We start from the raw sequence: 17,907 nt of genomic DNA, 5'->3' as shown, positions 1-17,907 counted from the left end.
TTTTCAGATCATGTTTGGAATCAGTGTGTTTCAGCATGTATAAAAACAGAAATATAAATAGCAATATTATATAAATATTATATAAATAGCAAAAGCAGCAATATAAATACAGAGTAAGTGAAATCATGGCAACATAGAGGATAATCTAAGCATATATGATGAACCACATGGTAAAATAATTGCTAAAAGTCTTAATTAAGATGAGAACAGACAGTGTTAATGAGAAATAAAGGCTGATCCATGCTTTAGTTGTAACAGTCAGCCTGATTCAAGCACTTTCAGGGCCATTGAGCTGAAAACATTTTTAGAGCATAGTACAATGGAGAGGCCATTATATCAGATTGAACATTTTGCAGAACAGCACTATTAAGAGATTTGTGATAACTAGATGGCAGACTGGATTAACGTAGTAGACTCATATCCAAATCTCTTCTAGGCCAAGAACAAAAATGAGTGTGGATTGTGGATATACATAAAAGTCGCTGTCACTCTCCCATGAGCAATCTTTTGTAACTTAGAGTCAGGAAAAAATTCAGGAAGGCAATAGAAGAGAGTTTCTCAAGTCATATCTAAAATGCTGAGAGAGGATTTAGTTTAATTAGATCACTGTTTTCCTTTCTTAAGTGACATTTCCCTTCCTGTTTATATTTTCCATTGGATTTTGTTTTGCTGTCTGTAAGGTGAATTTGCTGAGAATGTGTCTGTGTTTCAGAAGTTTATTTGACTGTCTGCCAGCACTGCTTAAGAGACATGCACCCATTCTTGTGCTGGCTTTAGAGATTACTTTGAGTACCAGCATTTGGGATTAAGACACTGCTTTTATGAACAGTTAATGTGTAAAAACCTAGAACATTTCAACTGGACATTTTAGTGTCGTGCTGATTAAGGATTTTGTATGTGTGTGTTTGAGTACAGACTTCTCTCTTATCAGCTCTCTTATCAACACTTAATCTTTCCCTTCATTTGGGAACCATGGCTTTTCACTTGACCCATAGTCCCATCAGTTCTAGAAGCTGGGACACACCGAGCACTGCAAAAATCAAGACAGGTTGGGAGCAGCTCCTTGTGTTCCAAACCAGAGTGAGGCAGATATGCACACAATGGAGAGAGAGGGTGGTCATAAGTTCTGTAAATAGTTTTGTAAATACCTTCTGGTTAGGGCTTGGATGGAAGATCCATTGTCTGATACTTTGCCCAGGCTGTGCAGCAGACTGAGGTAAAAGTGTTGTGGGCATAATTCTGTACTTACTTGGGAGAGGCCTCCAATAGTTCCATGGGTGTTCTCCCTCTCTGTCCTGTTTCTGCCCTGCATTAGTCAGCTCAAGGAAGGAACACCATGAGAAGCACAGGGCACCTCTTGGTGCCAGGACCCATCTGCTGAGTTGGGGCTGATGGTGATAAAAACTTCAAACACATAAATGAACAGCAGAATCCCATGCAATTTTTTCTTTTTTTTTTAATTTGAATGAGTAGTTTTCCACCCCTTTCTGCAAATAAAGAAAGTTTGCCCTCAATTTTGAGGCTGGAGCACACTGCCCACCTCCTCCTTGGGTCACCCGTTGTCCTGGGGCTGAGCAGCAAGGCAGGCACTGAGAGGCTTAAATCCCTCTTTAACATTAGGAAAAATTTTCCCATGCTGTTATCCACACTCTGTACCCTTTATGGAAAAAGCATGTGTGCATTAGGTGGCTGCTAAACATTAAATAAAATATTGCAAAGCTTTCTTTTTCAGGGGGCACAAGCAAGGAGAAATGATATCTCAAACATCTCACTGCTACTGTGGCAGCAGTGTGAACTCAGCAGAGCAGTTCTTCACTACCAGCAGTGCACATTCTTATAGGAAAATACTGGAGGTGATTTATGTGGTTTTTTTTTTAGTCTATTTTAAAGTTTGGACTACATCCTACTCAAGAGAATACTGAACAAAGTCATTTTAGGAGTATTTTTCTCTCCTATTCATATGCATTTGTATAGAAACTAAGATTAGTACTAGAAAGATACTTAACATATTTTTGTATTTTTAGTGTGACTTATGTGCCATATCATTAAAGATTCGGTATTCCCTCAAGAGTCAATTAGCAAAAAAGTAAACTTTATCAATGGTGATTCATAAATTATTTGTGTATGTAGATTGATAGAGAAGACATCTGGACAAATACTATATCTGCTGAAAAATTTGAATTTTGAATTATTAAAATTATCTGTAAATTGACACAGTTTTTTTGCATTTTTAGCAAGGTAAAATATTAACTTGCTGCATTCTTATTTCACTAATACTTTCAGGCTAAAAAGGTTTTGCTTAGTAAATTATTTGTAATTTAATTTTTAGGTATTTTGAAAAATACTGAAATGAGAATTTTTGTTGTGCATGAGCTCCAGCTTATGACTGAAAAATAATGACCTTTCATTTCACCATTATATTTTGTAAAAGAATGATTTTCAGGCTCAGCAGATTTCTATGGTGTTCTCCATCTGAACATGCAACTGAAATAGTTTTTAGACAACTCTGATTAATACAACAGATGGAATAATTAATATAGTAACTACAATATTGTGGTCTTGCACACAACTACCAGGATCACTTTTGTTTCTAATGGTTTTGATCTTCAATTTCTCCCAATACTTTCAGCAGTGCACAGTTTCTGTCTTCCCATAAAGGCAGAGATTCAGTATCTGCAATTAAACACTGAAAAATCCCTTGCTTGATTACACTTGTGAGCCATTAAATATCTGCTTTCATCTCTATAATTCCTCTCTACTCAGATCCTGGGCAGTGGAACTCAATCAGCCATGTGTTATCTTTCCCAGATCCCTTTCGGAGCATAGCGCAGTGCACAGGAATGCAGTTTGTCAAACACATTGTGTCTGAAATCCTTTGTTGGGAGAAGTGGAGAGAAAGAGATTATAAAATGCCTCAAACCCTTCAATAAGGCCATTCCCAGGTTTCTTGTATCTGTTCAGTCCAACAAAGCATTCATATCTCACTTTGATGTGTAGGATGGTCTATTATAGCATGTAGTGTGTATTGTATCTCAGGGCAGCATCTGTTGTCCAGGCTGCAGTTTACAAATAACTTACTTTGTTATAGTAACTTACTATTTTTTGGCAAGTGTTTAGGCTCAAGGACAATACAGAGGGGAATTTAGAAGAAATAAATACATCTGTTGTCTATAATATTGGTTTTCATAGGCGGTGAGATTTAAGACCCTGGTATGTTTTGTAGGAGAGGTGAACAAAAATACCTAATCAGACTGGTGATGTGTGTTTTTCATTACTCTGCTAATACAACCCTCTCAGAGGTAAAGCTGAACTGTGTGAATAACTTCTTGAAGCGTTAACTTCTCTCTCCCTGAGGCAATCTCTGACTGACTTTCGGTAGCGTTTCCTCCTCAAAATTCTAAGCACAAAAAAACTTTTACTTGCAATACACTGGCACTGTAGATTTAAGTTGAACATTTTGCACTGTAGTAGTTTTGAGAAATTAGCCTAGAATAGATGGGAACAGACACATTGCAAAGTGCCAAATAAGTTGCAGAGTCCACCCTGATGTTGCTTGCAGCAGTGTTTTGGGCAACATATGCAGTTTTCAGCGTAGCAAGCTGAGTTACAATGTGAATTCTCTGCCAGTGTATTCTGAGAGAATTTGTCTCTCCTTTACAGGTCAGATATCCAAGGGGAAGTCTGGGAAGGCTTTGTAATGCAAATCTAGCTAGCCTTCGTTCACACAAGGAATGTTAGATGCTGACCCATAAGAACTGAGTTCAAGATTTCTGTGAATACGTGGGATTTGAATTAACACGGTAATGAAAGGCTCTAAGAGTATAAGGTGCATTCAGTATCTAAATCACTGACATGGTTTAGAAAGATAAATTTGTCTCTGTGATGATTAAAAGAAAGCTGGTTGATACTATTCCTTGGCATAAACATTAGCAGGAATCCACCCATGGCACTTGGATGCTTTTTGAACAGCTGGTGTGTTTTGTTTAATAGAGTCAAATACAAAAGTGGTAGTAGGTTTGTTGGAGATGTACTGTGTTTATGGTGGATGACAGAGAATTGAGATGTAAAACAAATAGTAAAGAAATGGATCCAAGCAAAAATGCTTGGTTATAATATTTGGCAGATTTTGTGTGTTAGAAAATACAAAGCACATTAACAGGCATATAAAAATGCCCCAGACAGTAACAGCCATTGAATTTATACAAGGAAAAAAATAACAGTGAGATCACTTATTCAGCTCTGTGGGACAGACAACTTCCTGGACTATCCTTTAAATCCATGATATTTTCATGAAAGATTAGAATATAGACACAGAATAGAGAAATCACAAGTTTCTATATGAAACAGAGTAGTGCTCATATTTGCCCCAGAGCGTGTTTGTCTTTTATTACATTGTTTTGTTGACTATATATCTCCTTTCAGCTCTGTTTTTTGCCTTGTGGAACATGGTACAGATGAAAAATAAAAGTTACAGATAAAATTATTGGAGGACTGGATATGCACAATTATTTTGCAATTTTATTTTAATACTAATATTTTCTATTTTTCTTTCCTTTTCCACAGAGGGTATGAACTGTATGAACAAAGATCATGGGTGTGCACACATCTGCCGGGAGACACCCAAAGGTGGGGTTGCCTGTGAATGTAGACCTGGCTTTGAACTTGCCAAAAACCAGAGGGACTGCAAATGTAGGTAGATGAAGATTAAATTTCAAATGCCCCAAAATGTCTTGTTTTCTTCATTGTTGTTATGTTCCAGAAGAAGTTAAATTTGTTTCATTTAGGCCAAAGGTGATTTATAATTTCAGTAATGAGGGGTTTTTTTTGCTGTAGAAGATGCATTTGGGGATGGATAAGTGGGATCGAATGTTGACAGTGGCTCAGTTATCAAAACCATAACTTTTCTACTTTCCTATGAATGCAGAAAAGTAAAGGATCAGTTTAATCCAGGCTTTCCTTGTAAAGCAATACAAATAAAGCATAATGGATTCTGGCTTGCAATATTTTGAAGGTCCACAAAGGCAGATGCATCAATGAATTTAATGATAAATTCACTAGAACTATCAAATTAAGATTGTCAGTGCCAATTTTTTTAAAAGACAGAAATTATTGCTCTAGTCTTGATTCTACTGCTCACAGTCTAGAATTACTACTTGGAAAACATGCAGCAGCATCATATATACTGTTCTTCAGAGAAAAACCCACAGTGGTATATTCTTGAAGCTGGGATGCTAAAGATGTGGATACTACTCATTAGCCCATAAAATTAGAAAATGTTCTGTACAGGTTCAAATTGACCTCAGCATTGTCATCTGAAAGCTTCAGAACTGAGTCTTTCTGATGGCTTTGGTGAGTCTTAGATCTGAGTCCAATAGCTTGTATTCCTACTTGGTAGCTTTGAGAGAGACAAAAAAAAGTGTAGTAAAACAACATAAAATGTTTGCTGCTTTGCACAGGCCAGTATGTTTGAGACAGTCTTTCTTACACTTCAGTTTTTTTCTTGCTGAGATCTCCACTATGTAAACACGTGTAGATGATAGTAGTTCCCAAGTACAAAGAATCACTTTTGAATGTCATAAACAAGTGCCACAGAGTATTTACAGCCTGATTTCTGCTCTATATTAAGAGGCTACACAGGGCCAAAGACAAAAGCATAGAGGAAAATGCCTTTATGGTAATTTTCATTCTCAATGTTTATTAGAAGTGATTATTGCGTGCTGTTAATTGGAGTGCAATGTCAGCTACATTGGTGAAGTGTGGGAGGATGTTTTCTTTTGTTGTTATTATTTGTTTCCTCAAATTCTTGTCTTCTTTGGGAGTCTCAGTAATAGATGGTGGCAGGAGGATTAGAGCCTTTTCTGGAACATTATTTCTAAATGCCCCAGGGTTTAATAGAGTAAAAACTTCAATCTATTCTGTGCCCTCTGGTGTTCAAATTGTAAGTATAATGAACTTTTGGTGACAGATTTCTGAGTAGGGACACTGAGTTTTCTGAGGCTGCAGAGCTTACTTTGAAGCACACCAACTTCTAAACCCACAGCACATTTCTGCAAGTATGATCCAGAGTTCTTACTTAAAATAATTACTTCTAGTCCTTCCAAATGCACAAAGTACAGAGGTGTAACCAGATGGCCCGGGACAGTAATCGTGAGATTACAGCAGGCTATTTATAAAAGCCTAAATCTGAAACCAAATCTCAGCTTTTAAAAAACCTTTTTCAGAACTAACCATTTCAGTGCAGCTATGTTGAAGAGCTAGACACTTTCCACTTGCCAGCCTGAACTGGGTCTGTAGCCCTGTATTGCAGGGACTGGTAGGGTCTGAGGCACCCTTGTCACACGCCATATGCCTGTCAGTTATGCTGGTTTATCATGGTCGTCCTCCAGGAGTCCAGGCCTTTCAGAGTTTGTCAGAGCTTGCTGCTCTGTTTTTTTTATGTGAACAAGTGACAGAGAGTCTAGTACCTCTCAGTACACTTAGTACCTCTCTTGGTGAATTTTTATCAGCCAGTTTGCAATTCCATCAGACCACTAGGACAGATTTTCAAATGTATTGGCCCAAGGCCTTTAGTAAAAAGTCAAGTCTTCCTCAAAGGAAGATGTTAAAGTTAGAATGCAGAAACACTTGGAGGAAGGCTCCATGCTTTTTATGTATCACAACTGTCATTACATGCTAGTTACATAAGCACATCCCATCTTATCATTTACCTTCACATGCTGGTAAGGCAGTCACTTCATGCAGTGTCCATGATGGTCAGTGCTCATTAAACAGGCTTGTGTTCAGTAGCTTCCTCTCCATAATTTAGTGTCATGCCTTTCCCGCTGCACAGTCCTTAAAAACCCTATTGTGAACATAAAATTCCCTCATGGATTTTATCATGATATTCGTTACTGTAATATCAAAGTGCTTTGTAGACATTTGTAATGTATTTTCAAAATACTCTTCTCAAGTTAAAAAGTACTGCTTTACCCATCTTACAAAAGAGAAATGAATATAAAGATATTAATATCAAAGTCATTTGGTAGTGATACGTGATTAACAAGAGCCACACAGAAACCAGCTAAGCATTTACAGCACATTAATATGATCCAAGCCAAACTCCTGATGGCTACAGCTGTAGTTGCAAATGCCATAGAGAAAGGACTATAATATCAGTAACCTGTAATAGAAGAGATTCAAGTGACTTGCAAGCTCTAAGTAGGGCTTCCACAGTGAACGCAGAAATAAGTTAGAGTTTTTAGGGCTCTTTTCACTGTCTGATCAAGACCATTCTTTCTTGACAGTCCACTTCTGGTTTACTACTCACTCTGCAGCAGATGAGAAAAGATTCCCAGGTGTTTCCACAGCCCTGACTTTCCCCAACTTCACTAGGCACTAAATGAGACAGGAGCAATTTCTGCATTTGTCATTGACAAGACAATGTTATCATGACACAATGGGTCTATGTAGAAGTCTGGTATTTTGCAGCTTTTGAGTGCTCAATATTGCAGCCTTAATGGTTTCTTAGTGTAAATTTTAAGTATGCAATTTCTAGTTGCTCAACATGTTAAGAAAACACTGAAGTTTTGAGGCTGAAAGGGACCTCAAGAAGCCATCTAGAAATACACAAAGCAGAATCATACAGATCCATACATGATCACTCAGATGAGCTGCATCCTTTAGCTCCACAGCATCAAAAAACTTCAGCTTCTGGGAGTTTACTGCTACTCCTGTACTTTAATGGCTTCTGGTGTACAAAAACCCAGAAGAAGAATATGGTTTGTGAGTAATTTTCATAGATACTTGCTGGCAGCAGAAAGAAGATTCTTCAGAACAGTCAATTTGACTCCAGATTATGTTGAAAAAAACATAGGAATTTACCTCTTCTTTTTACATCTGTATCCATGATAGATACTAAGATCCTGATCCTGAGCACGATTGCATTAGAAGTTTTGATAAACTGAAGATTTTTTTCCCCAAATATGAACAAACAAAGACATTTTATGTTCCTCTCTTTCTTAGCTGGAAGCTTAAAAATAAGAGGAAATCTAAAGCAGATTCACATACCTGGAAGTTGCAAACTGAAAGAGTTATAAACAAGTTAAAGCTGAATCTTTTGATGAAAAATGCTGGGTAACCCTACCTACAGCTGTTTCTGTCTGCCTCCTTGGATAATAATGGTTTAAGTGAGCAGGAAGGCTAGTGCAAAGTGATTCTGAAAATCCTGCCTAGTGCTTTTACAATAAAATGCCAACCTTCCTATGCCAAGTGGCAGCTTTTCGTCTCCTGCTGACAGTGTCCTCATCCAACTGTTTGCTATCAGTACAAAGATCCCCAGAATGTCAAAAATGTAAAGCCATACTAGAATAAATAATGTAAGCAATGTTGCATGCACAGCTTTATCACACAGAGGTGCCCATATATTCATGTAAATTATGTATTTCATGGCCAGTTCACTTAAGAAACAGTGCAATTTTCAAGTTATCTGGGATGACAGTATGCTCATTTGAGAAGTCCATCCTACAAGAACGAAATATCTGTCTGTGGCATCTGAGCCATGGTATATATTTCAATCCACACGTGGACAGGATCAGAACACTGTTTTGGGCAATTTTGTAAGTTATCAAGTAATAAATGCTAGGTTGGTCATATGTTTTCAAGTACTTCTTGTCATGGCCATGTAAGATAGATTCTATGAAACTTCAGAGATGAAAACAGCATTTAGGCTGTAGAGTCAGGCTGAATACTGGTACTTTCTGTCTTCTGGGGAGTTTAGCAAGGAATATCAATATTAATATTTAGTAGCATATGTACATTAAAATCCTTCTTGTTCTTTGAGATGTCATTTCTCTTTCAGACAGTTGTTTCTCATTTTTCATGATCAAAATGTCATTTCTACACTAGTCCATATATTTCTCTGGCTGTAAGCACTGGCCCACATGCCAAGCTGTGTCTCAGGACTGTTTGGCTCAGCCCAGTCAAACTGAATAATGCTGCTGGTTCCAGTGTGTGCAGGTGGACAGGTAGGGCCATTATGCTGGCTGCCACGGCCTGAAAGGTGTCTGGCCAGCCCAGGACCCTGAGCATTGTAGTCAGTGAAAAGAATTAATCTGGTTTGAAGGCACTTTGAAGCCCCAGTCTCAGCCCTAAAGCTCTTTATGCACGTGGAAGAGTGTTGGGAGAACAGACTGGTAGTTTGGCTGCCAGCACTGGACATGTCCCACAGAGGGTGTGTGTCATTTGTGGGGCTTCTCTGCTGTTGTACAGGGCATTCCTCCCACTAAGGGAAAGAGCCCAGAATTCTGACTGCACTTAGGACACATGCAAAAGCTGAAGCACTGTCCAAAGATGGTGTTACTCTTGTTTTAAATCTGCCATATGGGGATAAGTATGTCTGAGTTCTAAAAGATATGTGAATATTCTTCTTTGGTTAAAAACAAAACAAAACAAAACAAAACAAAACAAAACAAACAACAACAACAACAACAACAACAACAACAACAAAAGACCAAAACAAAAGAACTCACTATTTTCCATCCCTTTCATTCTAACATGATTTATGATATTTTAAGGTGATCTGTGTCTGTTGGAATTTACTATTTTGCCTTTGTTTGCCTCTTCAGTGTCACAGACTCTGAATGAACACACAGCTGTTTGCATAGCTGCAGAGTCCAAATTATGCAGAAATAGTTTTGAAAGTAACACTTCATGAATTCTCATTAATATTGCTTTAGTTCTTTCTGAAAAAAAAAATGGAGTCGATCTGGATGTCCATTTGCTTTTAAATAATTATGATTTTCTTCCTCTAAGCAAGAGAAACTTCCCACTGTGTTACTGCCACAGAATGAGGACTGGAAGAAAATTGAAGTGACATATTTTACAACTGGATTTTGTAGCAATTTCACCTATAGAGCTGTCAAACTTCAAAATGTTGACTCAAGTTACTTAAAATAAATAAATAAATTGTAGTCTAGACAGAAATGCAAATCCTTCAAAAACATGATTTACTAATGTTTCTAGGAGACAGGAAAAGGAACTGACCTACATGTGCATTCATGGACTGGGTAGAATGGGAACCAGTAACTTTAATAGGCAGGGAAGCTGTAAAAGTGTGTGATTCTGCAGGATTTGCTATAAATGCCATCAGTCTGGTGCAGTTTTTTCATAGACAAATATAGTAAGGGAAAGTTCCTCATATTACGTGGGTCAGAGAAAGCCTGTTCAGATATTTTCATCTCTGCCAGCAGAGGCTTTCAGCAAGGAATGCCAAAAACAACCACTGCAGTCACATTTTTTAAATACACACTTTGTTGCTGATTGCACTTTAAAATCCTCAGTAAAAGTACTGTTGGCCTGAAATGTATTTAAACATCTGGCATAAACAACACTTCTAAGTTAATTTGTGATGGCACTGCAGTTCAACAAGGATAGAAACTCCACATAGTCCTTGAGGCATATGGGGTCAAGTAATAAGCATTCATTGGAAAGGTGGGAACTTTAGGAATAGAGAATTGACATGGAGTTTTGTTTGGTTTGCATCAAAAATAAAAACCAAAATTTTACAGTGAATTGAAGGGAAATAAATGTTGGTTCATTTGGATGCAAAGCAGACTGATTTGCTTCTGCTATTTTTTCACAAAAACAAATTATTAGGTAAGCTATAAAAGTGGAGAAGGAGAAAGAATGCCCGAGGGTAGTTGTTGCTTAGGGGGTTTTGTAATGTAATTCCTTGCAAGTTTAGGATTCTCATGATTTGGGTTATATTCCTTCTTCTGTCTGGTTGGACTGAACCCACCATTTCCATTTTCCAGTCTAGTGCACAAACTTTCAATCTGCAAAAAGGGAATATGGATCAGGCAGGTCTCCCCATGTTTCTTACTGCCATTCTTTCCAGTTGGATAGAACAGTGATATTCCTGGAAAGTGAGGTAGGAATCCAGGAAGTCTCTATTTTCAGAGATTATTCTTGACACCAGGCACCAAGGCTACTCCATCTCTATCTCTGAACAGCACAAGAGTTTTTATTCCAAGTGTGGAGTGGAAAGGACCAAGGATGCTTGCACCTGTAGTGGCCTCAGCTCTGTACTCACTTGAGAGATGGACAGTTCCTGTTGTGATCTTTACGAGAATTCAGGAACTGAAATTGTAAACTTGTGGTTCCCATTCTGGCAGGAGGTTTTAATGGGAATTCTGTTGGGTATGCTGTGGTGGGTCTCCCTCAGCTGCTTTTTTTAGAACTGTTCCATTTTAAGCTGAATACTTCAGTGATTACTGAGAGTTACATGGCTGCTCAGCACTGAGGCACTCACACCAGAGGCGGGATATTTTATTTCTGGTTACTGTGATGGAAAATTCCGGTCTACTCCATTTTCAGGAGCTAGAATTAAAGCAGGGTCACTGAGTTCAGTGGGAAAATATATGAACATAGCCCTCTTGCATTAGATACAGCTTCAGATTTTAGTTAGATACATGATTTTCAAATCCTGTTAATGATTATCTTGGTTTTGTTGTATATTACAACTTGCTACCCTGCCTCTTTTAGAAATTTTTATCTAGAAGAAAAATTCTGCTAAGACCAATGTCTGGAAGTTCCTTCTGATTACTGGGAGTCAGTATTTAAATAAATGTAGTCTGCATTTAAATTACCATAACATTTCAAAACATTTAAGTCCTATGAAATGATGAGTATATAACTAAATAACAGCATATTGGATTTCTCCCATATTTTCCAGTATACATTTACTAGTAGAGAACCTAATCCAAATAAAGACAGTAAATTTAATTCAGGAGTCAGTGAGATCATGACTGTTTTTCAGCATCAAGGTGTGCAACTGCAAAGGATGAAATGACACAGGGACAAGTGAGAGGCTTTATGAAATGGTGCTAGCCAGCTTAATATTTTAAATCTGGTTTGTCTTAGCTGGCAGAAATTAAATCCATCATGTCACAAAGGAAATCAGTTGAATCTGATTTGTTAACTCATGTAAGCTTCAAAACTCTCCCTATTCTCATGGAAAAAGGTTTAATGTATGTTTAGTACTTCTTCACCAGAGGACATGTGAATTGCTAAAAGCTGTTCTTCTTTCCTGGAAGTGAAAGTGGCATCTCCAGTGCTTCCTTCCTGGCTGAGGTCAGCACACGGCAGAGCCATAACAACTGTGTATTTTTGGTTGCAGAGAAGAAAAAAAAAACCCCAACATTTCCTGGTTTATTTTTAAGCATGTTGTTTTAGGAAGTCCAGCTCTTGCTATAGTAGATTTCAAGACTTTTGTGGTTCTGTCCTTGCTGCTTGGTCTCTGCTTCCTCTATTGAGAGAATAACAGGGCAATGACAGAGAGATGCTGTCTATAGACCTGAAACTATACATTTGTATTGGTAGACTGTTAATTTCATCATGGATATGAAGCATGTAACTTTTAGGAAGACATGGAATTGGCTAAGAGTCACACTAAAATTATTAATACAAACAGAGTGGGAAAAATGCTTTTATTTTTCTTTTTCTTTCTTTTCTTCACTGTATGGATTGAGGCTAGGGCATGAGACAGGCAGAAGGAAGAGGGCAGAAGGAAAAAATAGAAATAATTGCAAGCACAAATGTTATGTTGCCTTATGTCTTGGTATGTTACTGCTCTTCTGTGTTCTGAAAGACTCTCAAGACTAATTGGTTTCATTGTCATTTTATTTATATATACATTTATACACATTCATTTGGGGCTTAACTAGTAACCTGTAACTATGGGAATGGAGGCTGCCAACACACCTGTGATGACACAGATACTGGCCCTGTGTGTGGCTGTCATCAGAAGTATGCCCTGCACTCAGATGGCCGAACCTGCATTGGTGAGTACTTTTCCACAGCACGTTTGATTTGGGGTTGCTCAGAATCTCTGTGGTGTGTGTGTGTGTGTGTGTGTGTGTGTGTGGTGCCTGTGTGACAGAGGGGTGCTCCAGCAGCTGACAGAAGGGTGTTCCAGGAGCTCCTGGCTCAGCCAGGCACACAGAGAGGCATTTGAGCATGTTCTGTCAAAATGTTTATTAATTAAGTATCCCTTTGTTACCTGCTTGTGACTTTTGTTTCTGTTTGCAACTATTTTTGAAGTAAAAAGGTATAGAACATTCGTCATTTTGAATGAAAGTTCAGCTCTTGAGTTCACTTTCATCAGTCAAGATTTCCTTGCTTGAGCAAGGTTAGAAAAATTACCTCCCTTTCTAAGCCGATACCAGGGAAAAGGAGTCATCATTATGTGCTTTCTTCCCTGGCGTATGTTTAATGATTCTAAAAACTGCAACACTTGTAGTGACTAAGCTTTCATTCAGAATATCAGGAGGAAAGAGCCAGTCAAGACATGGAGCATCTTGGGAGATGCTTTGCAAACATTTATGATTACAAAATGTATGACTTACTTAACTCCATTTCCTTCCACTCCACTTTAAAAAAATAAATTAAAAAGTGCATTTTTGCATAATGCAAGTTAACATCTGAAAATTCTTACAGATCAGAACCTGAAGTCCATAATGGTTTTCATTGGCATTGCGGATATGATGACTTTTTTTGTTTGTATAATTTCAAGTTCTTACAAATTCTTAGTCATTTCCTGAGGTTAGAAAAACACAGACACATATTTATTGTATTTTCTCTCCTGTACTGCAAGAGAGAGCATTTGACACCCATGGAAATCTGTCAGTTACCTTTAGCCAGTCTGTCTTGGTCAGATCCATGGCATAAAGCTCTGTGGCTGCCCAGAGCCTTGCTCACTTCTGAAGGGTTTAACAGCACAAATTGTGGGGCATGGTGAGATTTATGCTAGCAGAGGTGAAGCTGAGCAGGGCTCAGTACTGGGCTCTGCCTCCTTTTTGTCTGCACAAGGTGTGTCTGAGTGCAGTGAGTGCCTCTGATAACAGAGAGCTCCATCCTGCAATCCCTGTCCTGTGGCAATTCCAGATGAGGAGAACTTGCAAGAGTGAGAGCCTTGAGAGCAGGTTTTATTGAATGGATAAATGATCTTCTATTTATTATTGTTCACTAATATCCTTTGATATTTTATTTTATCCAGCATGTAAAAAAATATTTTAAAAGCTGTTTACATTCCATCTATTTTCTTTTCACCTTTTTTTCCCATTTTTGTAATGTAATACATACAACTCCATGTTACATTCTTTGGTCTTGTGATGTAAGTCACATATTACTGCCTGTGCTGATTTTCTTCCCTCTAAAATAGTTCTTTCTCTTAGAATACTTCTTTTTTTTTTTTTTTTCTTTTTTTTTTTCTTTACATTTATTTATTCCTGCTTTCTGGTGATGGTTCCTGATTGCCTGTCTTGTCTGATAACTGACGTTTATTAATTATTTACAGAGAAAAAAAAATAAACAAACTCAAACAAAAGCCTCTATTGCAGCCTTATCCCATCTAAAACTTGTTAAAAACAAAACAAAACAACTTCTTGTTACCACTCAACCATGTAGAGTTGCCACAAACAAAACCTGCCAGCCTCCTCCTCCTCCTCACTTCAGTGATTCCAGTATTTGCTGTCTTCAGTGGTGTACATATTCCAGGCATCACTGCAAGAATGCAAACTTCTGCAATGCCAGATAAATACTTGTTGACCCTTTGTCTAACATATTTTGTCTTTGTTTGCTTGTCTTAATCTTTTATTTGTTTTATGTTTGCTGCATGTGAAAGTCCCTACTTGCATTTTCATTTTTTGTTTTCCTAATGAGCATTTCCCTTTTCCTACAGATCATTTTATTTACCCAGCTGCTGCTCCTCCATTGCTCTCCTGTAAATCTTTAATTTTATTTCACCTGCTGATCATCTCTTCCCACATTTGTGTCTGTTTCTGTGTATTTCTAATGAAGTATAACCAAAGTCCTCATTATGCTGTACGAACCTCTTACATGTAGGATGTCAGAGACTACCTTGTAAAGTGACCTTTGATGACATCATCCTGCTCACTGCATGCTAATAAAATTACTAAACCCTGTTCTTGCAATATCTTTCCTAGCATTGAATGTTTAGCTAGTAGTGTTTCATAGACAAGCAGGCAACCAGCACTGCCCAAATTGATCTCTTTTTTTTGTGTTTGTTTGGTTTGTTGTTTGTTTATTTTTGTTGTTGTTGTTGTTGTTGTTGTTTAACTTGCATGCTGTTGTTGTTTCTCAGTGTGTCGATGTGTACAAGGCTGTGGTGCCTCTGTGCCCATCCATCACCGGACTCTTCTCGCTCTCTCTTTCTGTCCCAGTCTTCTGCCTGCCACCTTCAGATCCTGGTGTCCCCATTAGCCTAGGTTGTCTTTGGTAGTCTGTTTGACTAGCCTTCCTGAATTTTAATTTTCGTCATTAACACCTCTGTGGGGCACCCATGTTAGCTGTCTTGTTTTCCAGTAGAAATCCAGCTTCCTCTGTGTGATTAATTACTTCTGAGCTGATCATTCTTCCTTCCCACCCTCTTTCTTCCTCCTTTCCCTAAACACCCTTTTAATATTTTCCTGGGTTCTCAAAGGGAATTAACTCTCTAACGGGGATTTAGTGCTTTCATGCCTTGCTTCTTGGCTTTGGCTGTGCCATGCCAAGAAACTGTCTTAGGCAGCAGAAAATTGGGCTTGTGATTAACCAACTGCTCCATGTTTGTCCCTTACTTGTGTTTTAGAGAAGGATGAGGCTGCAATTGAGAGTTCTGAGTACAATGCCACGTCAGTAGCTGATGTGGACAAGCGGGTGAAACGGCGGCTACTTATGGGTAACACTTTTCTTCCACTTCCTTTGTTGTGCTCTCACTTTTGTCTGTATGTATGTGGGGGGGAGGTTCTCTTTTGGTCTCATTTGGTTTTGGTCTCCTTGGTTTTGGTTTGGTCTGGTTTTTTTTAACCTGACTTCATCTGTGTGGAAAGGTCACCAATTTTGTTAAGTTCTCATCTGCTGTACAACTTCATTCTTTATTTTTAAACTTTTTTTTCCTAATGCTGCAGCTTTAATGCTCAATTTTCTCTGCATAGAAAGAAGCTTTTGCCATTAACCTTACTTAGCTTATGCAAGCTACTTTTTACATGTGATTTGTGTGTTTGTGTGTGTGTTGCTGTACAAATTCCTGAAAAATCTCCTGTTGCAGACTGCCTATTGACTGAAAAGTGGATGATGATGACATAAAACTATGTTCTGTAACATCTGTGGTGTTAAATGAGCAAGTGTATTTGCCTAATTAAAATTTCCTGTTCTTTTGATTAAAATGTAAATGTTATGACTGGAAATTCATCTATTTCCTTTGTGCAGCTATTTTAGTAACCACTGAAAGATCTTTCCCTAGTGACTAGTGGGCTTCTGTACATTCTTCTTTCTGAGGCATGGCTTGTTTCTCTGTGTTGTTGGAGCCTGAGAATGGAACAGAGTAGGAAGTGCACTGAACAGTGAAGATAATTCTTTAGCTTTTGCTCTCAGTTAACCCACTGCTCACCCTGGTCTCCTTCACTTTACGTTTCTGGCTGTTAGTGGGAAGGACCTTTTGGGAATAGAAAGGGTCGAGTGGCTGGACCTCTGCCAGACTTTGCATGAGACAAAGAGCACAGCGCAGCACAGACTGCTGAGTGATGCTTGGAGGTTTTCAGGTGGTTTATTTATCTGTATTTTCCACTCTGATGCCCCACCCACCTCATAAAATTATTTCCGCTAGGTTTTAAACATAGTGGCCATTGGTGAGGTGTACCCAATGGACCCACTTACATGACAGGGATTCATCACCACAGAAGAGATTCTGGCAGGACAAAATTCTGGTCTCTTCCCTCAGCGTTGCTATGTCTTTTCTTAAAACCACTGAGTCCTTTGCAGACTGTCCTGCTAACCTTTGGAAAGCTCAGCTCTGCCTGTGAGCATCCATACCTATCTGGAGTAACCACCTCGAGGAGACCAAAGCCCCACTTTGAATATTTAGTTGATTGCTGTGCTAATAGTTGCAGTAGGTGGAAATATTTATAAAGTTTCCATATCATTTGTATCTTGTCATCCATGACAAATAGTCCAGTTACCCAGAGACCAGCATACAATCACTGTATGATTAGGAAATGGCATAGTGTTATGACGTTGTAAGGATATTAGATGACAAGACTGAGGTAAAATATCTTCCTTCATGTGAAAATCTGGGCATTTGTTCCTTTATTTTTAGATTATCCATGATTATTCATTTCCAATTGGTTTGCAGACCTAGCAAGTGGCCCATATAGTTTTTTTAAATGATACACAAATTCAAATAATTTAACATAACAAAAGCTATGAGACAGCTCGTCGTGCTTTATAAATTGCTGTTAACACTTTTAGCTATAATTTCAATGAGACCCATATTCTCACAAGAAGTCATGAAAATTAGTGTGCCAAAAGGCCTCCAGACCACTAAAAAATGCAACCCTCTGGGTCTCAATGGTGAGTTTGCCCAGCCACAAATAGTATGTGCAGTACTCTCTAGAGGTACTGAGCAACATAGTGCACTGTGTTGATGCCTCACCCTCTGAAAAAAATAAATATCCAACCTGAAAATAAGCTCACACTGCTTCCAAGAGTCCAGGAAAATAGCATTAAAAATTTAGCATTAAAAATATTAGTAACAGCCTTCTTAATTACACGAGGTCTGCAAGTTCCAAGCTGAACATAGACCGTAGAAATAGGCTTAGGGAGATAGTTTAAAATCCAGTTTGCAAAATACACTGTTGAACTCTTCAGTACCTCCTGTATTAGCAGAGAGTTTCTGGACATGCTGTGTTTAAATCACTGATTCCTTAGAAAAACATTAACTGGAGATGAAAATAAATTTAATTAATGAGTGAGATCTGAGTGGGTGGCTTAATATTTAGGGACTTTTTTACTTATTTGTTTCTGCTGATTGCTGATACTCAGATTTTATTTTTTTTAAATGCACTCTTACTCATTTCCAAAGTGTAGTGGCAT

At 38.2% G+C, this 17,907-nt stretch overlaps 1 protein-coding gene across 1 annotated transcript in view; it reads left to right on the top strand.

The window, feature by feature from the left end:
* The window catches only part of SCUBE1 (signal peptide, CUB domain and EGF like domain containing 1), a 187,462-nt gene that overhangs the window by 96,313 nt on the left and 73,242 nt on the right, over positions 1-17,907 (top strand). Inside the window, exons 5-7 of the mRNA XM_041426817.1 lie at positions 4,564-4,689; positions 12,702-12,818; positions 15,626-15,715. Coding sequence (XP_041282751.1) covers positions 4,564-4,689; positions 12,702-12,818; positions 15,626-15,715 — 333 coding nt within the window. The remainder of the gene's footprint in view (positions 1-4,563; positions 4,690-12,701; positions 12,819-15,625; positions 15,716-17,907) is intronic.

Source organism: Onychostruthus taczanowskii, unplaced genomic scaffold (genome assembly GCF_017590055.1).
Source record: "Onychostruthus taczanowskii isolate IOZ18803 unplaced genomic scaffold, ASM1759005v1 scaffold95, whole genome shotgun sequence".
NCBI lineage: Eukaryota > Metazoa > Chordata > Aves > Passeriformes > Passeridae > Onychostruthus > Onychostruthus taczanowskii.
Note: the sequence above shows the minus strand (reverse complement) of the source record. Positions and strands in the feature narration are given on the sequence as shown.